The sequence below is a fragment of the Myotis lucifugus genome, unplaced genomic scaffold (assembly GCF_000147115.1).
Source record: "Myotis lucifugus unplaced genomic scaffold, Myoluc2.0 scaffold_1087, whole genome shotgun sequence".
Lineage (NCBI taxonomy): Eukaryota > Metazoa > Chordata > Mammalia > Chiroptera > Vespertilionidae > Myotis > Myotis lucifugus.
In genome coordinates this window covers 33,125-49,968 of record NW_005872135.1, presented here as the reverse complement: position 1 = coordinate 49,968, position 16,844 = coordinate 33,125, and the positions used below count along the sequence as shown (strand labels likewise).

Genomic DNA, 16,844 nt, shown 5'->3' with positions numbered 1-16,844 from the left:
GGAATGTGTGCGGGGGCGGGGCGGGCTCGGGAAGCGAGGGTTTGGGGTCTCGGCCTCGGCGTGGGACGTGGAGGATGCTGTTAATAAAAACATTGATTCCTGATAACAACACCTGTGTCGGGAGCTTTGGTCCTAGTTGCCCCTGCCAATAGCTTCGCTAAATACTGTAAGTACCCGGTGTTACAGGTGAGGAAACTGAGGCCTAGAATGATGGGGCACCCAATGCACAAGTGGTAATGCCAGGACCGACGTCGGTAGCGTGGTTCTGGAACTTTCCTCAGTTTTTCATCAATGATGGCCCATCCCGTGTTCCGAAGAACCGATCGGGGAGCTTGCGAGATGCACCGTCGGGCGAGTTTTAACGGGCACTGCGACCCTGTCTATACCAAGGAGCGCGAGTGCGGACTGAGGATGGAGAGGTGGATTCACACCCATGGCCGGCCGTTCGGCTCTGAATTCATCATGGACCGTCTGCAGGTTCTGAACCTGTGGTGGGCGCTGGGGGGGAGTTTGAACAGGACAGTCCTGGGTTCGCTACATTTTAAATTTCAGACTTACAGGTGCTGTGAGCATCGGGCAGGTGGTTTATGGAGAGCGAGAGAGGACGGGGCAGTGAGTAGGCGGAGGCGTCCGGCAGGTCTCAGGTGGTGGCCGGGAGCAGACACGTGGAGCGAGCTGGGAAGGTACACGCCACGAGGTCCCTGATGGCAGGCAGGTGGGAAGGGCATGAAGCTCGGCCAAGGTGTCTTGCACAAATGAGTGGTTGGTAGTTCCTAGGACGTAGCTGGATAAGCAAGTCTGGACATAGATCCGGGGGGAAATTGTGCAGTTGTGGGAGGCCGATGTGTGACATCTGAGAAAGTCAAGACAGCGGGGGAAAGTGATTGTGGAAATAAAGGACTGTACAAATCACAGGTGATGCGAACATAAATATTATTATTTTTCCTCTTCTCATCCTTTTGGCCTTCCAGCTTGCCCTCCCCCCTCCAGGCCAAAATTCTCAGAGCCAGCCACACATACAAGGTTAGGATGCACTTGGGTGTTTACTGGGAATAAGGCCTCAGAGGCCCGGCCTGGGTTCAGTCACACTTTCTTGGTGATGCTTTTGGGGGTGGCGAGCTCATATAGGCGAGGGGATGCCCGAGCCTTCAGGGAAGCCCGGGAAATGTAGTAGGGGTCGTAGCCCTCATTGAGCTCCTTCCGCACTTTGGGCTTGGCCAGCAAGCGGATCCGGGCACTGGCCACTGCCTTCTTGGTGACGTCCAGCACCTCCCAGCGTGGATCTCGGTCAGGAACACACTGATCTGACTGGGCCTTGGGCACTACAGGGGCAGGAGAGAGTGACAGCATCAGGCACTCCCCCAAGGGAGAGCAACCTGCAAGGTCAAAGTTCCCAGGTTCAAGGGCCTCTCCAGTGATGAAGGAATGGAAAAACACAACATGTCCCATCCACACACTGGAATATCACTTGGCCATGAAAAGGAGCGGAGCACTGACACTCACTACAACCTGGATGGACCTGGCACACATGATGCTCAGTGAGAGAAGCCAGACACAAAAGGCCACACAGTGTGTGAGTCCATCAATGTGAAATGCCCCGAACAGGCACACCCACAGAGACAGGAATTGGTTTCGTGGGTGTCAGGGGCTGGGGACAGGGTGGAAAGTGACTGCTAATAGGGGGTTTCTCTTGGGGGTGATGAAAATGTTCTAAAATGTATTGTGGTAATGAGTACACAACTCTGAGTGTACTAAAAAGCATTGAAATGTACTCTTTCTTTTTTATGGAGGTATAATGAATTACACTTTAAAAGGATAAATTGGCCCTAGCCGGTTTAGCTCAGTGAATAAAGCGTCGGCCTGTGGACTGGGTTCAATTCCCGGTCAGGGCACATGCCGGGGTTGTGGGCTCAATCCCCAGTAGGGGGCATACAGGAGGCAGCTGATCAGTGATTCTCTCTCATCACTGATGTTTCTATCTCTCTCTCCCCCCTTCCCTTCCTCTCTGAAATCAATAAAAATGTATTTACAAAATAAAAATAATAAAAGGGTAAATTGTAAGGAAAAAAATATGTCAAATGGTCACATCCTGGACAGGGGACTCAAAGGGGCCAGCCAAGAGTGTCCTGGGGGCTCAGGAGGCCTTTCACACTCTCTCCTCCGTCCTCTGATGTCATGGTGGGGAGAAGTGGCGAGTAATGGCACAGGAGGCAGCTCTCCTTGGCTGGCCCTGCAGGCCTGCTGCGTGGATCCAGGGCCGCTCCTGGGTGCACAGGCCCTTTCAGGATTCAGTCTCCCACCTCGTTCTGGGTTCCTGCCCTCACTGTCCAACACGACTGCAGCCTCAGCCAGGCCCTCTCAGGAGTGCTGGCAACATGGCTCCTACCAACCACATGTGGCAGCACCTGATATGGGCTGGAGTTTTCTTCTATTTAGTTTTAATGAAAGCAATTAATTGATTTAGATCAACTGATTGATTGATTTTAATTGCAATGAAATCATGGCCAGTGGCTGCTGTCATGACAGACAGCTCTCAGGTGCAGAGACCTGTGGCTCGGTCAGGGTCCCTCTCACCACCTCTCTGCCACCCCCTCCTTTAGGGACTAGAAGAGAGGTGATCACCACTGGTCACTTAGCCTTCAGTGTCTGAAAGCCTCAGGATCCTTGGCTTTGAGGGGTGCTCAGGCTCCTTTCTAACCCCTTTGTTTAGAGCAGCGGTTCCAACCTGTGGGTCGCGACCCTTTGGGGGTCGAACGACCCTTTCACAGGGGTCGCCTAAGACCATCGGAAAACACCTATATAATTACATACTGTTTTTGTGATTAATCACTATGCTTTAATTATGTTCAATTTGTAACAATGAAAATACATCCTGCATATCAGATATTTACATTACGATTCATAACAGTAACAAAATTATAGTTATGAAGTAGCAATGAAAATAATTTTATGGTTGGGGGGTCACCACAACATGAAGAACTGTATCAAAGGGTCACGGCATTAGGAGGGTTGAGAACCACTGGTTTAGAGCCTCTGTGCAAATGGAAAAGGCCATCTCCCCCCTTCTCAGCAAACAGGCCCTGGCTCGGTGGAGGGGTCCTTGATGAAAGAGAGTGGGGTTCCTTCCCCCAGGCAGTCACAAGCCCACACAGGCCCACTGGGGGACAAGCCCATCCAGGCTGTCCCGGGGTTTTGGCGGGCAGGTGCCCTTCCTTCCCAAAGGAAAAAGGGCCCAAGCAGTTGGGCCTCATGCCCTTGCGGGGCTGGGAAGACCATGGCCAGAACCCAGACTTCTCTGCCCTCCTGTGTAAGAATTCTGGAGTATTTCCACTGCTGTAATCTCTGGAATATTAAACTCTGTTGATGAAATCCACCACCACACAGCACACATGTGGACACACAGAGAATAATGGACTCATACCCACATAGTTCATGCTCTTCGTTTGTCATCATTTCAATTTTTTAAATGCTGGTCACACCCATTAGTGGGTGGAAGTTTGCTGTTTGAAAAGCACAACCCAACACATTCTTACACACACACACACACACACACACACACACGGATGTGTATTTACAGGTATATCTAAAATACGGGTCAATATATAGATGAATGTGTAGGAACGAATGTGTATATATTTATATTCCAGGTATATGTGAGAGAGGAACAAAATGGTCTTATGAAGCAGTGCGTATGTACTCATATGTTTTTGTTCATTTAACCAATCATTTAATAAGTATTAAGGGAAAGGATAAATGAATGAATGAATTAAACAAACAAACAAAAGATCCCGTAAGCAGAGTTAAAAGAGAATATGGATTTGGGGAGAAGGTATTTTGCAATGTGCTCAACAAAGGATGAGGGATCACCTTATATAAAAAGCTGCTCTAAATCAATAACCAAAAAGCACAGGAAATAGAAAACTGGGGAGATGGAAGAGCAGAGTAAACCAGAATGGCCAGTCACACCCTCTGGTGATTATCTGTCAGGAGTAGGCGACACACAGCATCTCCAAAGCCTCTGGCATTGCAGGCCTGGCATATAACAGACCGCAGAGAATGAAGAGACACATCAACATATTGTAAATATGTATGTTAGAATGCAGCAGATGCTACAGAAAGAGAGCTCAGAGCAGTCACGGTGCACACAGGTGTCCAGAGGTGGGCATAGCTCATGGGTTAAGCAGGGTGCTCAGAGGGGTCTCACCTGGAGGACAGATTGGAGCTCCGCCCCACGGGGGGCAGAGGAGTGAGCCATGCAGGTGTCTGTGGTCAGTGTTCTAGGCAGCGGGAGAGGAACCACGTAGAGGGGGTGGGCAAGGGTCAAACAGATCACAAGGGCCTGTGGGCCACACAGAGTGAGACAGGACCCTGGGAGGGTCATGAGCAGAGAAGGGGGGAATCCAACTTAAATTTAGCAAGACCTCTGTGGCTGCCACACGGGAAGCGGGCAAGGGTGGCACCAGGGATAAGGGTGGAGGCGACTGCTCTGGTCCAGGGACACCTTAGGGGGCCATGCGGAGGGCAGGGGGAACTGTGGGCGGGTTCTTCATGTGCTCAGAAGACCAAGCCCACAGGAGTTGTCAGTGCATTGGATGTAGTGTGTGACGGGAGGGGACTGGCAGGAGAGCGCTTGTAGCGTGCACGCTCACGGGCACACACTCAACGGCAGGCATTTGTGGCTCTGCAAGTGTTACACCCAGAAGGACACACACGAAACTGCTTTATGTTTGGGTGGGTTCCTTTCTTCTCTAGGCTAGCCTGCATTTTTCCAATTCTCTACAGCTGGTACACATTACTGTTGTCATGGCGAGACTGGGTATCTCATTTGTTTTAAAGGACAGAAGAGAATCAGGCCAACACCCCTTCAAAGCTGCCCTTCATGCCTGGCCAGAGTGGCTCAGTTGGTTGAGTGCCGTTCCATGCACCAAAGGGTTGCTGGTTTGATTCCTGGTCAGGGCACACACTTAAGTTGCAGGTTCAATCCCCAGTCGGGGCTCATACTGGAGGCAACCAAATTATGTTTCTCCCTGATATCTCTCTCTCTGTCTCTGTCTCTGTCTCTGTCTCTCTCTCTTTCTCTCTCTCTTCAGCATGTCCTTGGATAAGGCTTAGAAAACAATGCTGCCCGTCGCCTCAGCTTGGCTCCCTCATTCTTGGCCCCCAACTTTCTCTTCTGCACCCCTTTGTCCTGCTAGGAGACCCACTCAGACAGCACTCAGCTTCAGGACCATGGCCCCCTCTGACGGTTGCCTCTCTTCCCCTGGGAGCCTGCACAGTACGACTTATCCACAGGAATCCAACAACTGGTCTGCAGCTAAGGGAGGAGATGAAGAGGGAAGCACACATCTGGCAGAAGCAGGCCTGAAGTCCAAATCTCTGACTGTTCCCCGCCCCTGCCTATGTCCATTGGGGACGGACACAAGGACCTACTTACTGGCCAAGTAAAGGAGCCGGTTATAGTTTAATGCATGTCGCTTAGGTTTTGGCACAGGGTCCCATTCTTCCAAAAGGGTGGCCGGAGGCTTGGGCTTTGCCAACTGCACGATCCTTGAACTGGGGATGGCCATCTGGGCTGCCTTGGACACCTTGGACACCTGGAAACAGAGTGAGAGGGGAAAGAGTGAAACAGTCCATAATGCCTCAGAGGCCCCTGGATAAAAAACAAAAACAAACAAATAAACAAACCATAAGCAATACCAACGGACAGATGACTGGCTGGAAATGAGTTTGCAATGTGTTCAACAAAAGGCTTAGTAGCTATCATATGTAAAGAGCTCCTCTAAGTCAATAACCCAAAAGAATCCATAGGGGACTAGGCTAATCATATAGGACTAGGACAGTAAACCTAAATGGTCAATAATGCTCTCTGTTGACCAGGGAAATGTAAATTAAAACAACAAAGTATCCCTGAATGCAAACAAATGAGGCAAAAATGAAAATGTTTGACATTGTCAAGCCCTGGCAAGAATGTGGGAGGAACCCAGCTGGCATGGCTTGGTGGTTGAGTGTCAACCTATGAATCAGGAGTTCATGGTTCAATTCCCGGTCAGCACATGCCGGGTTGCAGGTTCGATCCCCAGGGTGGGGCGTGCAGGAGGCAGCCCATCAATGGTTCTCTCTCATTGGTGTTTCTATCTCTCTCTCCCTCTTCCTTTCTCTCTGAAATCAATTTTTAAAAAAAGAATGTGGGAACAGAGATGTCCTCATGCATTGCTGGTGGGAGAGTAAATTAGTACAAGCACTTTGAAGAGCCATTTGTCCATCTCAGGCAAAGCTGAGTATGTGCACACTCGATAACCACCGTATAGAGAAACACCTAGTGGGGATACAAGGATTTGAGGGCAGTGGTATTCATTGCAGCTGGAAACAACCTAGTTGGCCATTGATAGGGGACTGAGTAAACTAGCTATGGTATGTTCGTAGGATAGGACATGACCAAGCAGTTAAAATGTTGCTTCTATATAAATTAGCATGATGTGCTCTTGAACAAATATTGAGGGGAAAAGAAAGAAGTGAGATGCCATCCTATATAATAACAGGCTAATATGCAAATCGACCAAACAGGGGAATGATCTGTCTCTATGACACGCACTGACCACCAGGGGCAGACGCTCAATGCAGAAGCTGCCCCCTGGTGGTCAGTGCGCTCCCACAGGGGGAGCGCCACTCAGCCAGAAGCCGGGCTCATGGCTGGTGAGCGCAGTGGTGGCGGCAGGAGCCTCTCCCACCTCCATGGCAGCACTAAGGATGTCCGACTGACTGCTCCCAGACTGCAAGAGGGCGCAGGCCAGGCTGAGGAAACTCCCCCCCACCCCAGTGCACGAATTTCGTGCACCAGACCTCTAGTATATGTATATTAAAAACACGATGATTATGGTTTATGGGTCTGTGTATGAAATAAAGTATAGATTGATGAAAATAAGACAGCTGGCCAAAGCCACTCGTCTATTGCTCTGGAGTCCGTTCCACTTGTCTGTCTAGGTCCCTGATCCCAGCCCACTGAGGGCAGGCAGTGCCCCTACCATTGAGGCGGGGTTCTCAGGAGAGCCAGTCACCTACCTCAGACATGTCTATGTTCCAAATGTTATTCCGGACCTTCGGGGTGGCCAGTTCCCTCAGGCGATTAGATGGTTGGTAGTCAAAGGTACACTGAGAAATGGGCACGTTGTGGGTAGTCCTAGGGGACATCAACATTTGAGACACTAGCTCAGCCAAAGGGGGAGATACCTGTTAGTGTGTGTGTGTGTGTGTGTGTGTGTGTGTGTGTGGTCTCTTTCTCAGCTCTTCTCTGTCCCCTGGGATAAGGGAGGGAAAGTGGAGGGTTTGGAAAACACCTCCAAGAAAGGATTCATAAAAGAATCATGACAGGAGCCCCTATGTATTCTCAAGGCTGGAGATACGCTGTCCTGAGGTCATTCCCCCTCCCCCAGGGCCTTCTGTCCACTCCCACATCATCGCCAGGGTCCAGACTTGAACACAAGAGATAACAGTGTGTCCAGCAGTTGTCACAGAAAGCTGGGAAAGTGAATTTCCACTGGGTTTGCTGAGCCCACGTCTCCGAAAATCAGGTCTCAGCTATGCCTCTGCTCTAGAAATAAAACCCCGCTTCATTGATCTCAGGCAGACTTTTTATATTTTCACGTCTCTGAGGTCAGGATGCAGCTTGTACATGCCAGCCGGACGTCAGGAGCACCACCGTCATCCTCGCTGGTGTGTGGATATAGCTGTTCTCACTGAAATAGCCTAAGTCGAGTTATATATGTTCTTGGTTCTACGGATGTGGTCTAATTGCAGTTTAAATTATCTTCAGATTATGTTATCATGCAGCATGAAAATAAAAAGGTTATTTTCACCAAAAACAGGCTTAAAAACAGTGTGTGAAACATGTCAACATCTCTGAATCAAAAATGATTCAGACTTCCTGTCAAGATGGCAGCATAGGTAAATGCAATACTGGCCTCCTCCCACAACCACATCAAAATTACAACTCAACTGCAGAACAAACATCATGCAGAGACACCTGAAATCTGGTTGAATGGAAGTCCCACAACTAGGGAATTCAAGAAGGAGACACATCGAGACTGGTGGGAGGGGTGGAGACACAAAACAGGCTGGTCGCACACCCACGTGTGGTGGATAAAAACTGGGAGGGAGCCCTAGCTGGTTTGTCTCAGTGTATGGAGTGTTGGCCCCTGGCATGAAGGGTCCCAGGTTTGATTCTAGTCAAGGGCACATACTTCAGTTGCAGACTCGATCCCTGGCCCTAGTCAGGGCACATGCAGGAGGCAACCAATTGATGTGTCTCTCGCACATGGATGTTTCTCTCTGTGTGTCTGTCTCCCTCCCTTCTACTCTCTCTAAAAATCAATAGAAAAATATCCTCAGGTGAGGATTTAAAAAAAAGTTGGGGGGGGGATATCTTGGCTGCAGAAGTCTCCCCTGAGGAGCAAGAGGTCCCAGCCTCACACCAGGCCCCTCAGCCCAGGGTTCCAGTGCCAAGAAGAGAACTCCCCATAACTTCGAAATGTAGATACCAATGGGGATTGAGACTAAGGGAGACAGAGGGCTGCTTGAGTCCCAGGCAGTTCCTCTTATAGGGCCCACACATGGCCCTGGATGGTGTGACTCAGTTGGTTAGAGCATTGTCCCTTATACGAAAAGGTCATGGTTCAATTCCCATTTGGGACACATACCGGGTTGCAGGTTCGATCCCTGGTTAGGATGCATGCAGTAGGCAACCAATCGATGTTTCTCTCTCACACTGATGTTTCTCTCTCTCTCTCCCTCTCCCTTCCTCTCTCTCCAAAATCAGAGGAAACATATCCTTAGCTGAGAATTTTTAAAATAAGGGCTCACATACAGACTTACTTGGGCTCACTCCCTCAGAGCTCCAGCACGGGGATAGCAGCTTGAAAGGCACCAAAGACATACAGGAAGAAACTGAATTGTCCAGCATCAGCACAAGAGCGGCAGTGGCTGCTTTTTCCCAGACAGACATGCTGGCGGAGGCCATGTTCCTTTGATGAGCTCTCCCCCCACAGAGCCAGTATGTGGGTACCATGCCTGAGACCATCAACCTGCCTCCTCTGTGTTGCCCCACTCTCGTGATACCCTGAGGCCTCACCCACCCAACTTTCGAGCCCATCCAAGCTATTTCCAGTGGCTTTTCCATATGTATGTCCTGTCTTGGCTCATGCTTCACATTTTCCTAAAATATCTCAAAAAAGCAGCATTTGGCCTCAGCGAACCCATACCTTTTGTTAAGTGGCCCAAGGCCCGGCACTAGCAGCAGCCGGCCTTGGTTCAAAGCTTTGCCTCGCCTGGCCACCTCCAAGCCCAGCACAAGTAGCAGCCGTCTTCAGATCGCTCTGTAGCTCATGCAGAGTGGCCCCAGGCAGAACACAGGTGGTGGCTGACCTTGGCCTGCACTCCCCAGGAGGGCCCAGAGCCAACATACCAAGTGGATAGTTTCAGACCGCATCAAAGCATCACCACCCAGCCACTCCCACAAGTGACACACTCCAGGGGTGGACTCAGTGGGCATCAGTGCTCTGCTGAATTGAGTCCTGCTCTGTGGGGTGGGCCCCTGCACAGTTCATCCTCCATGGATGGTCAAAGGTCTTTGGTCACAGTCAGTCCTTGCAGCTGACCAGCCTGGGGTTAAATCCCTCCCTTTGACATGCCAACGGCAGTCAAGGCTCAACTACAACAGGAGGGTGAAAACGGCCCACATGGAGGGAGACACAACTCAAGTGTCCAGCCTGGGTGATCATGGAGACTGTGCCACTGGGCCATACAGAACACCTACTGCATTAGGGCACTCTACCAAGCCCCGGAGACACAGCAGCTCTACCTAATACACAGACACAAGCACAGGGAGCCTGCCAAAATGAGGGGACAAAGAAACATGTCCCAAATGAGAGAACAGAATAAACTTCCAGTAAAAGAACAAAACAAAAGGGAGACAAGCTATCTACTAGATGCTGAGTTCAAAACACTGGTTATAAGGAGGCTCAATGAATTAGTGAGAGCTTCAACAGCATAAAAAAGGACCAGTCAGAAATGGAGCATACCCTAACTGAAATGAAGAATAATTTACAGGGAATCAATAGTAGAGTAGATGAAGCTGAGAATCAAATCAGTAATTTGGAATATAAGGAAGCAAAAACACCCAATCAGAACAGCAGAAAGAAAAAAAGATTTCAAAAAAAATGAGGAGAGTGTCAGGAGCCTCTGGGATACCTCAAGTGTACTAACATTGGCATCAGGAGAAGAGAGAGAGCAAGAAATTGAAAACCTATTTGAAAAAATGACAGAAAACTTCCCTAACCTGATAAAGAAAATAGACATACAAGTCAGGAAGCACAGAGAGTCCAAACAAGGTGAGCCCAAAACGGCCCACACGAAGACCCATCATAATTAAAATGCAAAAGTTTAAAAACAAAGAGAGAATCTTAAAAGCAGCAGTTGGACCCTAACCGGTTTGGCTCAGTGGATAGAGTGTCAGCCTGCGGACTGAAGGGTCCCAGGTTCAATTCCGGTCAAGGGCATGTACCTTGGTTGCGGGCACATCCCCAGTAGGGGGTGTGCAGGAGGCAGCTGGTCAATGTTTCTCTCTCATCAATGTTTCTAACTCTCTATCCCTCTCCCTTCCTCTCTGTAAAATAATCAATAAAATATATTTAAAAAATTAAAAATAAAAGCAGCAGTTGGTTACCTAAATGAGCTCCCATAAGACTCAACAATTTCTTAACAGAAACTTTGCAGGTCAGAAGGGATTGGCAAGAATATTCAAAGTGATGAAAAACAAGGACCTACAACCAAGATTATTCCACCCAACAAAGTTGTCATTTAGAATTGAAGGACAGATAAAGAGCTTCCCATACAAGAAAAAGCTAAAGGAGTTCATCACCACCAAACCAGTATTACATGAAATGTTAAAAGGTCTTCTTTAAGAAAAAGAAGAAAAGAAATGATCAAAAACATGAACAATAGAATGGCAATAAATATATATCTACCAACAATTGAACCAAAAAAAACCACCAAAATAAACAAACAAGCAGAACAGAAACAGACTCACAGATACAGAGAACATTTTGATGGTTGCCAGATGGGAGGGGATTGGAGAAAGGGTGAAAAGGGTGAAGGAATTAAGAAGTACAAATTGGCTGATACAAATTAGTCATGGGGATGTAAAGTACAGCATAGAGGATATAGTCAATAATATCCTAATAATTATGGATGGTGTCAAATAGGTGCAAGATTTATCAGGATGAACACCTAGTTATGTAATGTCCAATCACTAGGGTGTACACCTGAAACTAATATAATAATGTATGCCAAGTGTAATTGAAAAATAAAAAAATGATTTTTTTAAAAAGTGATTCAGCCCTAACCGGTTTGGCTTAGTGGATAGAGTGTTGGTCTGCGGACTGAAGGGTCCCAGGTTTGATTCTGGTCAAGGGCATATACCTTGGTTGCGGCCACATCCCCAGTGGGGGATGTGCAGGAGGCAGCTGATCAATGTTTCTCTCTCATTGATGTTTCTAACTCTCTATCCCTCTCCCTTCCTTTCTGTAAAAAAAACCCAATAAAATATATATATTTTAAAAAAGTGATTCAAACACACTTCAGTTAATTTAGTTCAATTGTATTTTCCTTTTTATGAATACATTAATATAGGTAATTAAAATTTGTGTCTAAATAACTTTAAAGATAACTTTTGAGAAGCATAAAAGTTCTAAGTGATAACAAAGAATTGTGTCATTCATTGTACATAAAATAAAAATGTCTTACACTTGCTAGCTTTTCAGAGCCAACAAAACCCATGATAGTGGTAAGCAACATTACTGAGCACTTACTGTGACAGGCACTGTACTAAGTAGCTTTTGTGTGTGATCTCTACTACCACCTGCTCTGCAGGTGGAGAACTGAGATCCCAAGGGTCATGTGCCTGCCTGCAGGCATCCAGTTTAGACTTGGGTTATCTAGCCTAGAACCTGAACCCCCCTCCCGCCATGCCACAGCCTGCCAAGGGAAGAGAACGGTTTTCTGCCAAACTCTGCCCTCAGAGTGCCTACCCATCCCTCCTATCCTTACCTAATGCTGTCGCAATAATCCGTGTAGAACTTTTTGGGTCGAGCAAGTTCCTCCACTCGGCGGGACACTGCTACACAAATGGGAAACAGCCCCAACTTGAAACCTGCCCACCCCCTGGGGTTTGCTTCCTACTGAATTCAGCTTTCCATGGGCTAGAGCAGTGGTTCTCAACCTTCCTAATGCCGCGGCCCTTTAATACAGTTCCTCACGTTGTGGTGACCCCCAATTTCACTGTTACAAATTGGACATAATTAAAGCATAGTGATTAATCACAAAAACAATATGTAATTATATATGTGTTTTCCGATGGTCTTAGGTGACCCCTGTAAAAGGGTTGTTCGACCCCCAGAGGGGTCGTGACCCACAGGTTGAGAACCGCTGGGCTAGAGCAAGAGGCAAAATGTGAGGAACTATGGGCCCAAACAGTTCAGCTAGTATTAGACACCTTACAGAGAGGTGACTTTTGCTGTCCCCGTTCTAGGGACAACAGGCTCAGAAGCCTGCAGTCTCTCACTCGAGCACACAAGATGGGAGTGTCAGGGCTGGGTCAGTCCCTCAGCAGCGCCCTGGTTTGGAAAGTGGATTTTGGTCTGAAGTTTGCACAGGCCTAGTGTTCCCAGGGGCTTAGTGTTCCCTCTGAGGGAGATTCTAAACCCCAAGAGAGACCCTGCCCTTCACTTCTCTCCAATAATGAGCTTTCTTGACATGTTTTATTTGAAGGGATCCATTGCTCTCAAAGAGGATAGAAACCTCTATTGTGAGAGGGAAGAAGAAAGCCTTTTTGTAAAGTGAATACTAACCCCCATTTTGGCTATGGTGCCAACTGGGGTTTCCCCTGGAGAATTTGCCCCACACCCCTCACCCCCAGGACCAGCTTCCATCTGGCTCTGGCTTCTTGAGGTTATCGTGTCCAGAGATGAGGCCCTGGAACGCTGTGGAGGACAGACACTCCTGGGAGATATACGGAGGAGAGGGGAGGAGCCTGAGGGAGTCCCAGGAGCCTTAGGGCTAGGGGAGTCCCCAAGGTCTCCCCAGTCTGAACAGGGCACAGGTTGGGGTGAGATGGGGGCAATCCAGCCCCAGGAGGCCAGGAGCAGCATGTCAGACAGAGTGGCCGAGAGCCATGGCTGGGACAAGGGCCACCTGTGGCCAACCCCGAGCCAGGTGGCCACTAATGGGGAAGTGGAGGTGTGAGTGGGCTCAACCTACCAGGCACCGTGATGGAGAGGGTGGTGTCTTCCAGAAATCTCTCTGTCCAGTACACGGATGGCCTGGAATGCACCCAGTCGTGGCTCAGGGTGAGGGAAGCCGGGGCAGAGGCTTCCTAAGCCCTGCTCTGAAACAAAACTCAGGGCTCCCCACAAACACAGACACACGTGCAGACGGGGACACAGCGAGGCAGAGGCAGGGTGGCTGGAGGAAGACCTGGCGGAGTGACCAGTGGGAAGGAAGGAGAGAATGTGGAGGCACAAGAGAGGGGCAGGTCAGAGAGGGACATGGGGAGGAGAATCTTAGAGACAGGGGGCAGTGCAGATTACTGTGAGCGAGGCTGATGTGCAGAGAAGTGGGGAGCTGGGGAAAAGGCGTAACTAAGGAAAGGGGCCTGGGGCCTGGCTGTTCCCCCCAACATGGGCAGGAGGTGGAGAGAGGAGACACTCTGGGACTTACCAGTAGACACAGAACCGCAAGTTCGTCATGCATGGGGAGATCCAGACAAAGCCCTTACAGCGGCACCCCATCCTGCGATGAGACAGCCCAGCCCCTGCCTTGCTCTGCAGCTCCCACGTGCTCAAACGCCTCACTCTCCTGGGCCAGCACCCAGAGGCCACTGCCGGCCACCACGCCCCCCCAAACCCCCATGGTTGGTACCCTGACTCTTCACCCCAAGTTTACCATGCAGGTGACAGATGGGACCCCAGGGGCTGCTCTCCTCCTCACAGACCCCATCCCTGCCTCCAGCAAGACCACCTGCACCGCTCACTTGTTTTTCAAGGTCTGCCAGTTGGCCTTGGGTTTTGCCAGCTCAAGAAGCCGCCTCTTCTTCTTCTTCCCTCTTCCCATGAAGGTGCTGGGGAACCTCTGGGTGATGGACAGCCGGCTTGAGGAGAGTTGGATGGTGAGGCCGGAGTCTCTGGCCTTCCAGCCCCCCTGAATCTCCTCGCCCTCTGAAGGGGCCTCGCTGGGGGCGAATTCTGGCATCCAAAGAGGTGGACTGCCACCTTCACTCCAGCGGCAGCCAGATGTGTGACCCTGGCCAGCTGGCCTCGTTCCCTTCTCTGTGAAATGGAATAGAGGCCCGCCCCACCTCACAGGATGGCTGCAGTTATTACATAAGACGTTTTCTCATCTCGTGTGTATCCAGGCCCCCAGGGGGACTGAGCCACAGAGAGGCCCCGGGCAGCCCCCAGACTATGGAAGGAACGGGGCCTTCTCCTCACTTCCTGTGGCCCTGGGCTCAGATGTCCTCCCTGGGCCCGGTCACTGCCTGCACCTTTTCCCCCCAAACAGGGCAGCCGATGGGGGAGGGCACTGGCCAGCTCCTGCTGACCCACTGCCCTCCTTCCTGCCTAGACAGCCACAGTCCGGAAGAGCCCAGAAGATGGCCCAGTGGAGGGAGGGAGGGATGCACACACTGAGTCCACAGGTGAGGGGCACCTGGCTCTTTCCAGGATACCATCAATTGCCAAAAATCAGTCCCCCAAATGCTTGATTCCCCAATTCTCGGTTCCACCAGCTCGTGGGCTCCCAGCCATCTTCAACTTTTCTGGCAATTTGTAGCGGTGGGAATGGTGGCAGCTTCTGAGCCAGGACTGTCCCCATGTCTTTCTTAAGTGAGGGCCACCTGTCTTGACTTCTCAACTCTGGCATCTAAACACTGACTGACTCCAAAATCGGAGCTTTCGTAGGGTTTCCCACTGTAACTCACCTGCTACCTCGACAGATTGTGTTTGCCGACTTCACCTCAGAGGCCAGTGGGGGTATTGCCCGCCCTGTCTGATATCCTCACCCTAGAATGACTACATGGGCCGGGGGGCGGGGGGAGGACCCACACTAACAGCAATGACACAGAGGCCACAGGGACAGAGGGTGGACGTGGGGATACGGCTCTCTCCTCAGTGCCTGAGCCCCGCTCCCCGTACCCACCTCATCTCAGTCACACCCTCCTCCTCATCTTTCTCCAGGGCCCTCTCCACCGCCTCTCCTGGCTCCTGGGCATCTGTAAGTTCTTCCTCGGTCACCTCCTCAGGGGGAGTTTCCTCTTCCTGGTCTTCGAACCCCAGTTTCCCATCATCTAGGTCTTTGTATTTGAGGTCCGTGGACCGTCGTAGGCCCTCATACACAGGGTTCTGGAGGCCCAGAGGATCATCCTTCTGTCCCCTTCCCTCAGCCTCCGAGGTATGGTAAGGGTTGAGCAAACTTTGCCGATAGTCCCCCATGAATGGGGCCCTCCGCCAGCCCTTCAACCTTACTCCCAACACACCCAATGTGTCTATGGTCACCTGGCAACAGGAGAATGGCCTGCCCACATTCTCGGCATCCACATTCCACTCTACAGGTGCTCATCACTGGGTATTGCTGAAGCTCCTCCCAGGGCCCCTCCACAAGGTCCTGTGTGGGGCCCACTCGCTCCTCCAACCTCTGCCCTGCATTTGCCCCCTCCTGTCACTCCGCCTTCCTTCTCCATGAACATGCCAGGTGTGCACCCCTCTTCAGGGCCTTTGCACTGCTGGTCCCTCTGCCTGCAATCTCCTGCCAACACAAGTCCCAGGCCAGCTCCTACTCGGGAAGGCAGCCCCAGTCCTGGGTCCCTCTGCATCCCAGCATTTTGTTTTACTTCTCCGAGGCATTTGTCATCACCTAAAATGACACTGTTGACTCACTTATTTTCTCCCGTGCTTTGTAGAAATCACCTCTTCAGATGAGGGCTTGAGAGTGTCCCATTCTGCGCATCCTGGTACCTAGAATGGCAGGGCCCACAGAAGGCTCTCAGAAAGGGCTGTTGCATGAATGGTTAGATTGGGAGCTTGGCTCAGTGCTGGAGCAGATCCGACTCTATCCTACATTCCTTCTCTTTTTAAAAAAAAAATATGTTTTTATTGATGAGAGAGAGAGAGAGGAAGGAAGAGGGAGGGGGAGAGAAAAAGAGAGTGAGAGAGAGACATTGGTTGGCCCCCTCCTGCAAGCCCCCTCCTGGGGATTGAGCCCACAACCCGGGCAGGTGCCCTGCCCAGGAATCGACTGTAGATCCTTTGGTGCATGGGATGATGCTCAACCAACTGAGCCACACTGGCCACGGCTTACATTTCTTCTTCGTAAAAGACTCCACTTGTGTCCTAACTGGTTTGGCTCAGTGGATAGAGCGTCGGCCTGCAGACTGAAGGGTCCCAGGTTCGATTCCGGTCAAGGGCATGTACCTTGGTTGCGGACATATCCCCAGTAGGGGGTGTGCAGGAGGCAGCTGATCGATGTTTCTCTCTCATCAATGTTTCTAACTCTCTATCCCTCTCTCTTCCTCTCTGTAAAAAACCAATAAAATATATTTTAAAAAAAAAGACTCCACTTGTGCTCAGATGGAGGAAGCCAATGCTGGTGGTCACAGCTCACCGGGGGTTCTTCCCAGGACTGACTTAGGAATGAGGCCTGAGGGGAGCTGCAAGGGGCTTCTAGAGATGGCTTCCTGCAGAGTGAAAGGAAGCACAGGAAACAAATGCCTTGTCTCTTCTCCGTGGTTACTTTTGAGACTG

General features: G+C 50.3%; 1 protein-coding gene across 2 annotated transcripts; it reads right to left on the bottom strand.

Moving 5' to 3' along the window:
* Positions 1-1,079: 1,079 nt before the first annotated feature.
* Positions 1,080-15,536, bottom strand: THEG (theg spermatid protein). Of its 2 annotated transcripts, XM_006107279.3 has the most exons (9): positions 15,244-15,536; positions 14,081-14,197; positions 13,768-13,839; positions 13,309-13,370; positions 12,100-12,169; positions 7,060-7,177; positions 5,435-5,594; positions 1,176-1,322; positions 1,080-1,141 (listed from the first exon to the last, which is right to left on the bottom strand). In XM_006107279.3, the coding sequence occupies exons 1-9, from the start codon at positions 15,534-15,536 to the stop codon at positions 1,080-1,082; spliced, it is 1,101 nt and encodes a 366-aa protein (XP_006107341.2). The 2 variants fall into 2 exon arrangements, with proteins under 2 accessions (XP_006107341.2, XP_014304737.1); XM_014449251.2 differs by lacking the exon at positions 13,768-13,839.
* Between the last annotated feature and the right edge of the window lie 1,308 nt (positions 15,537-16,844).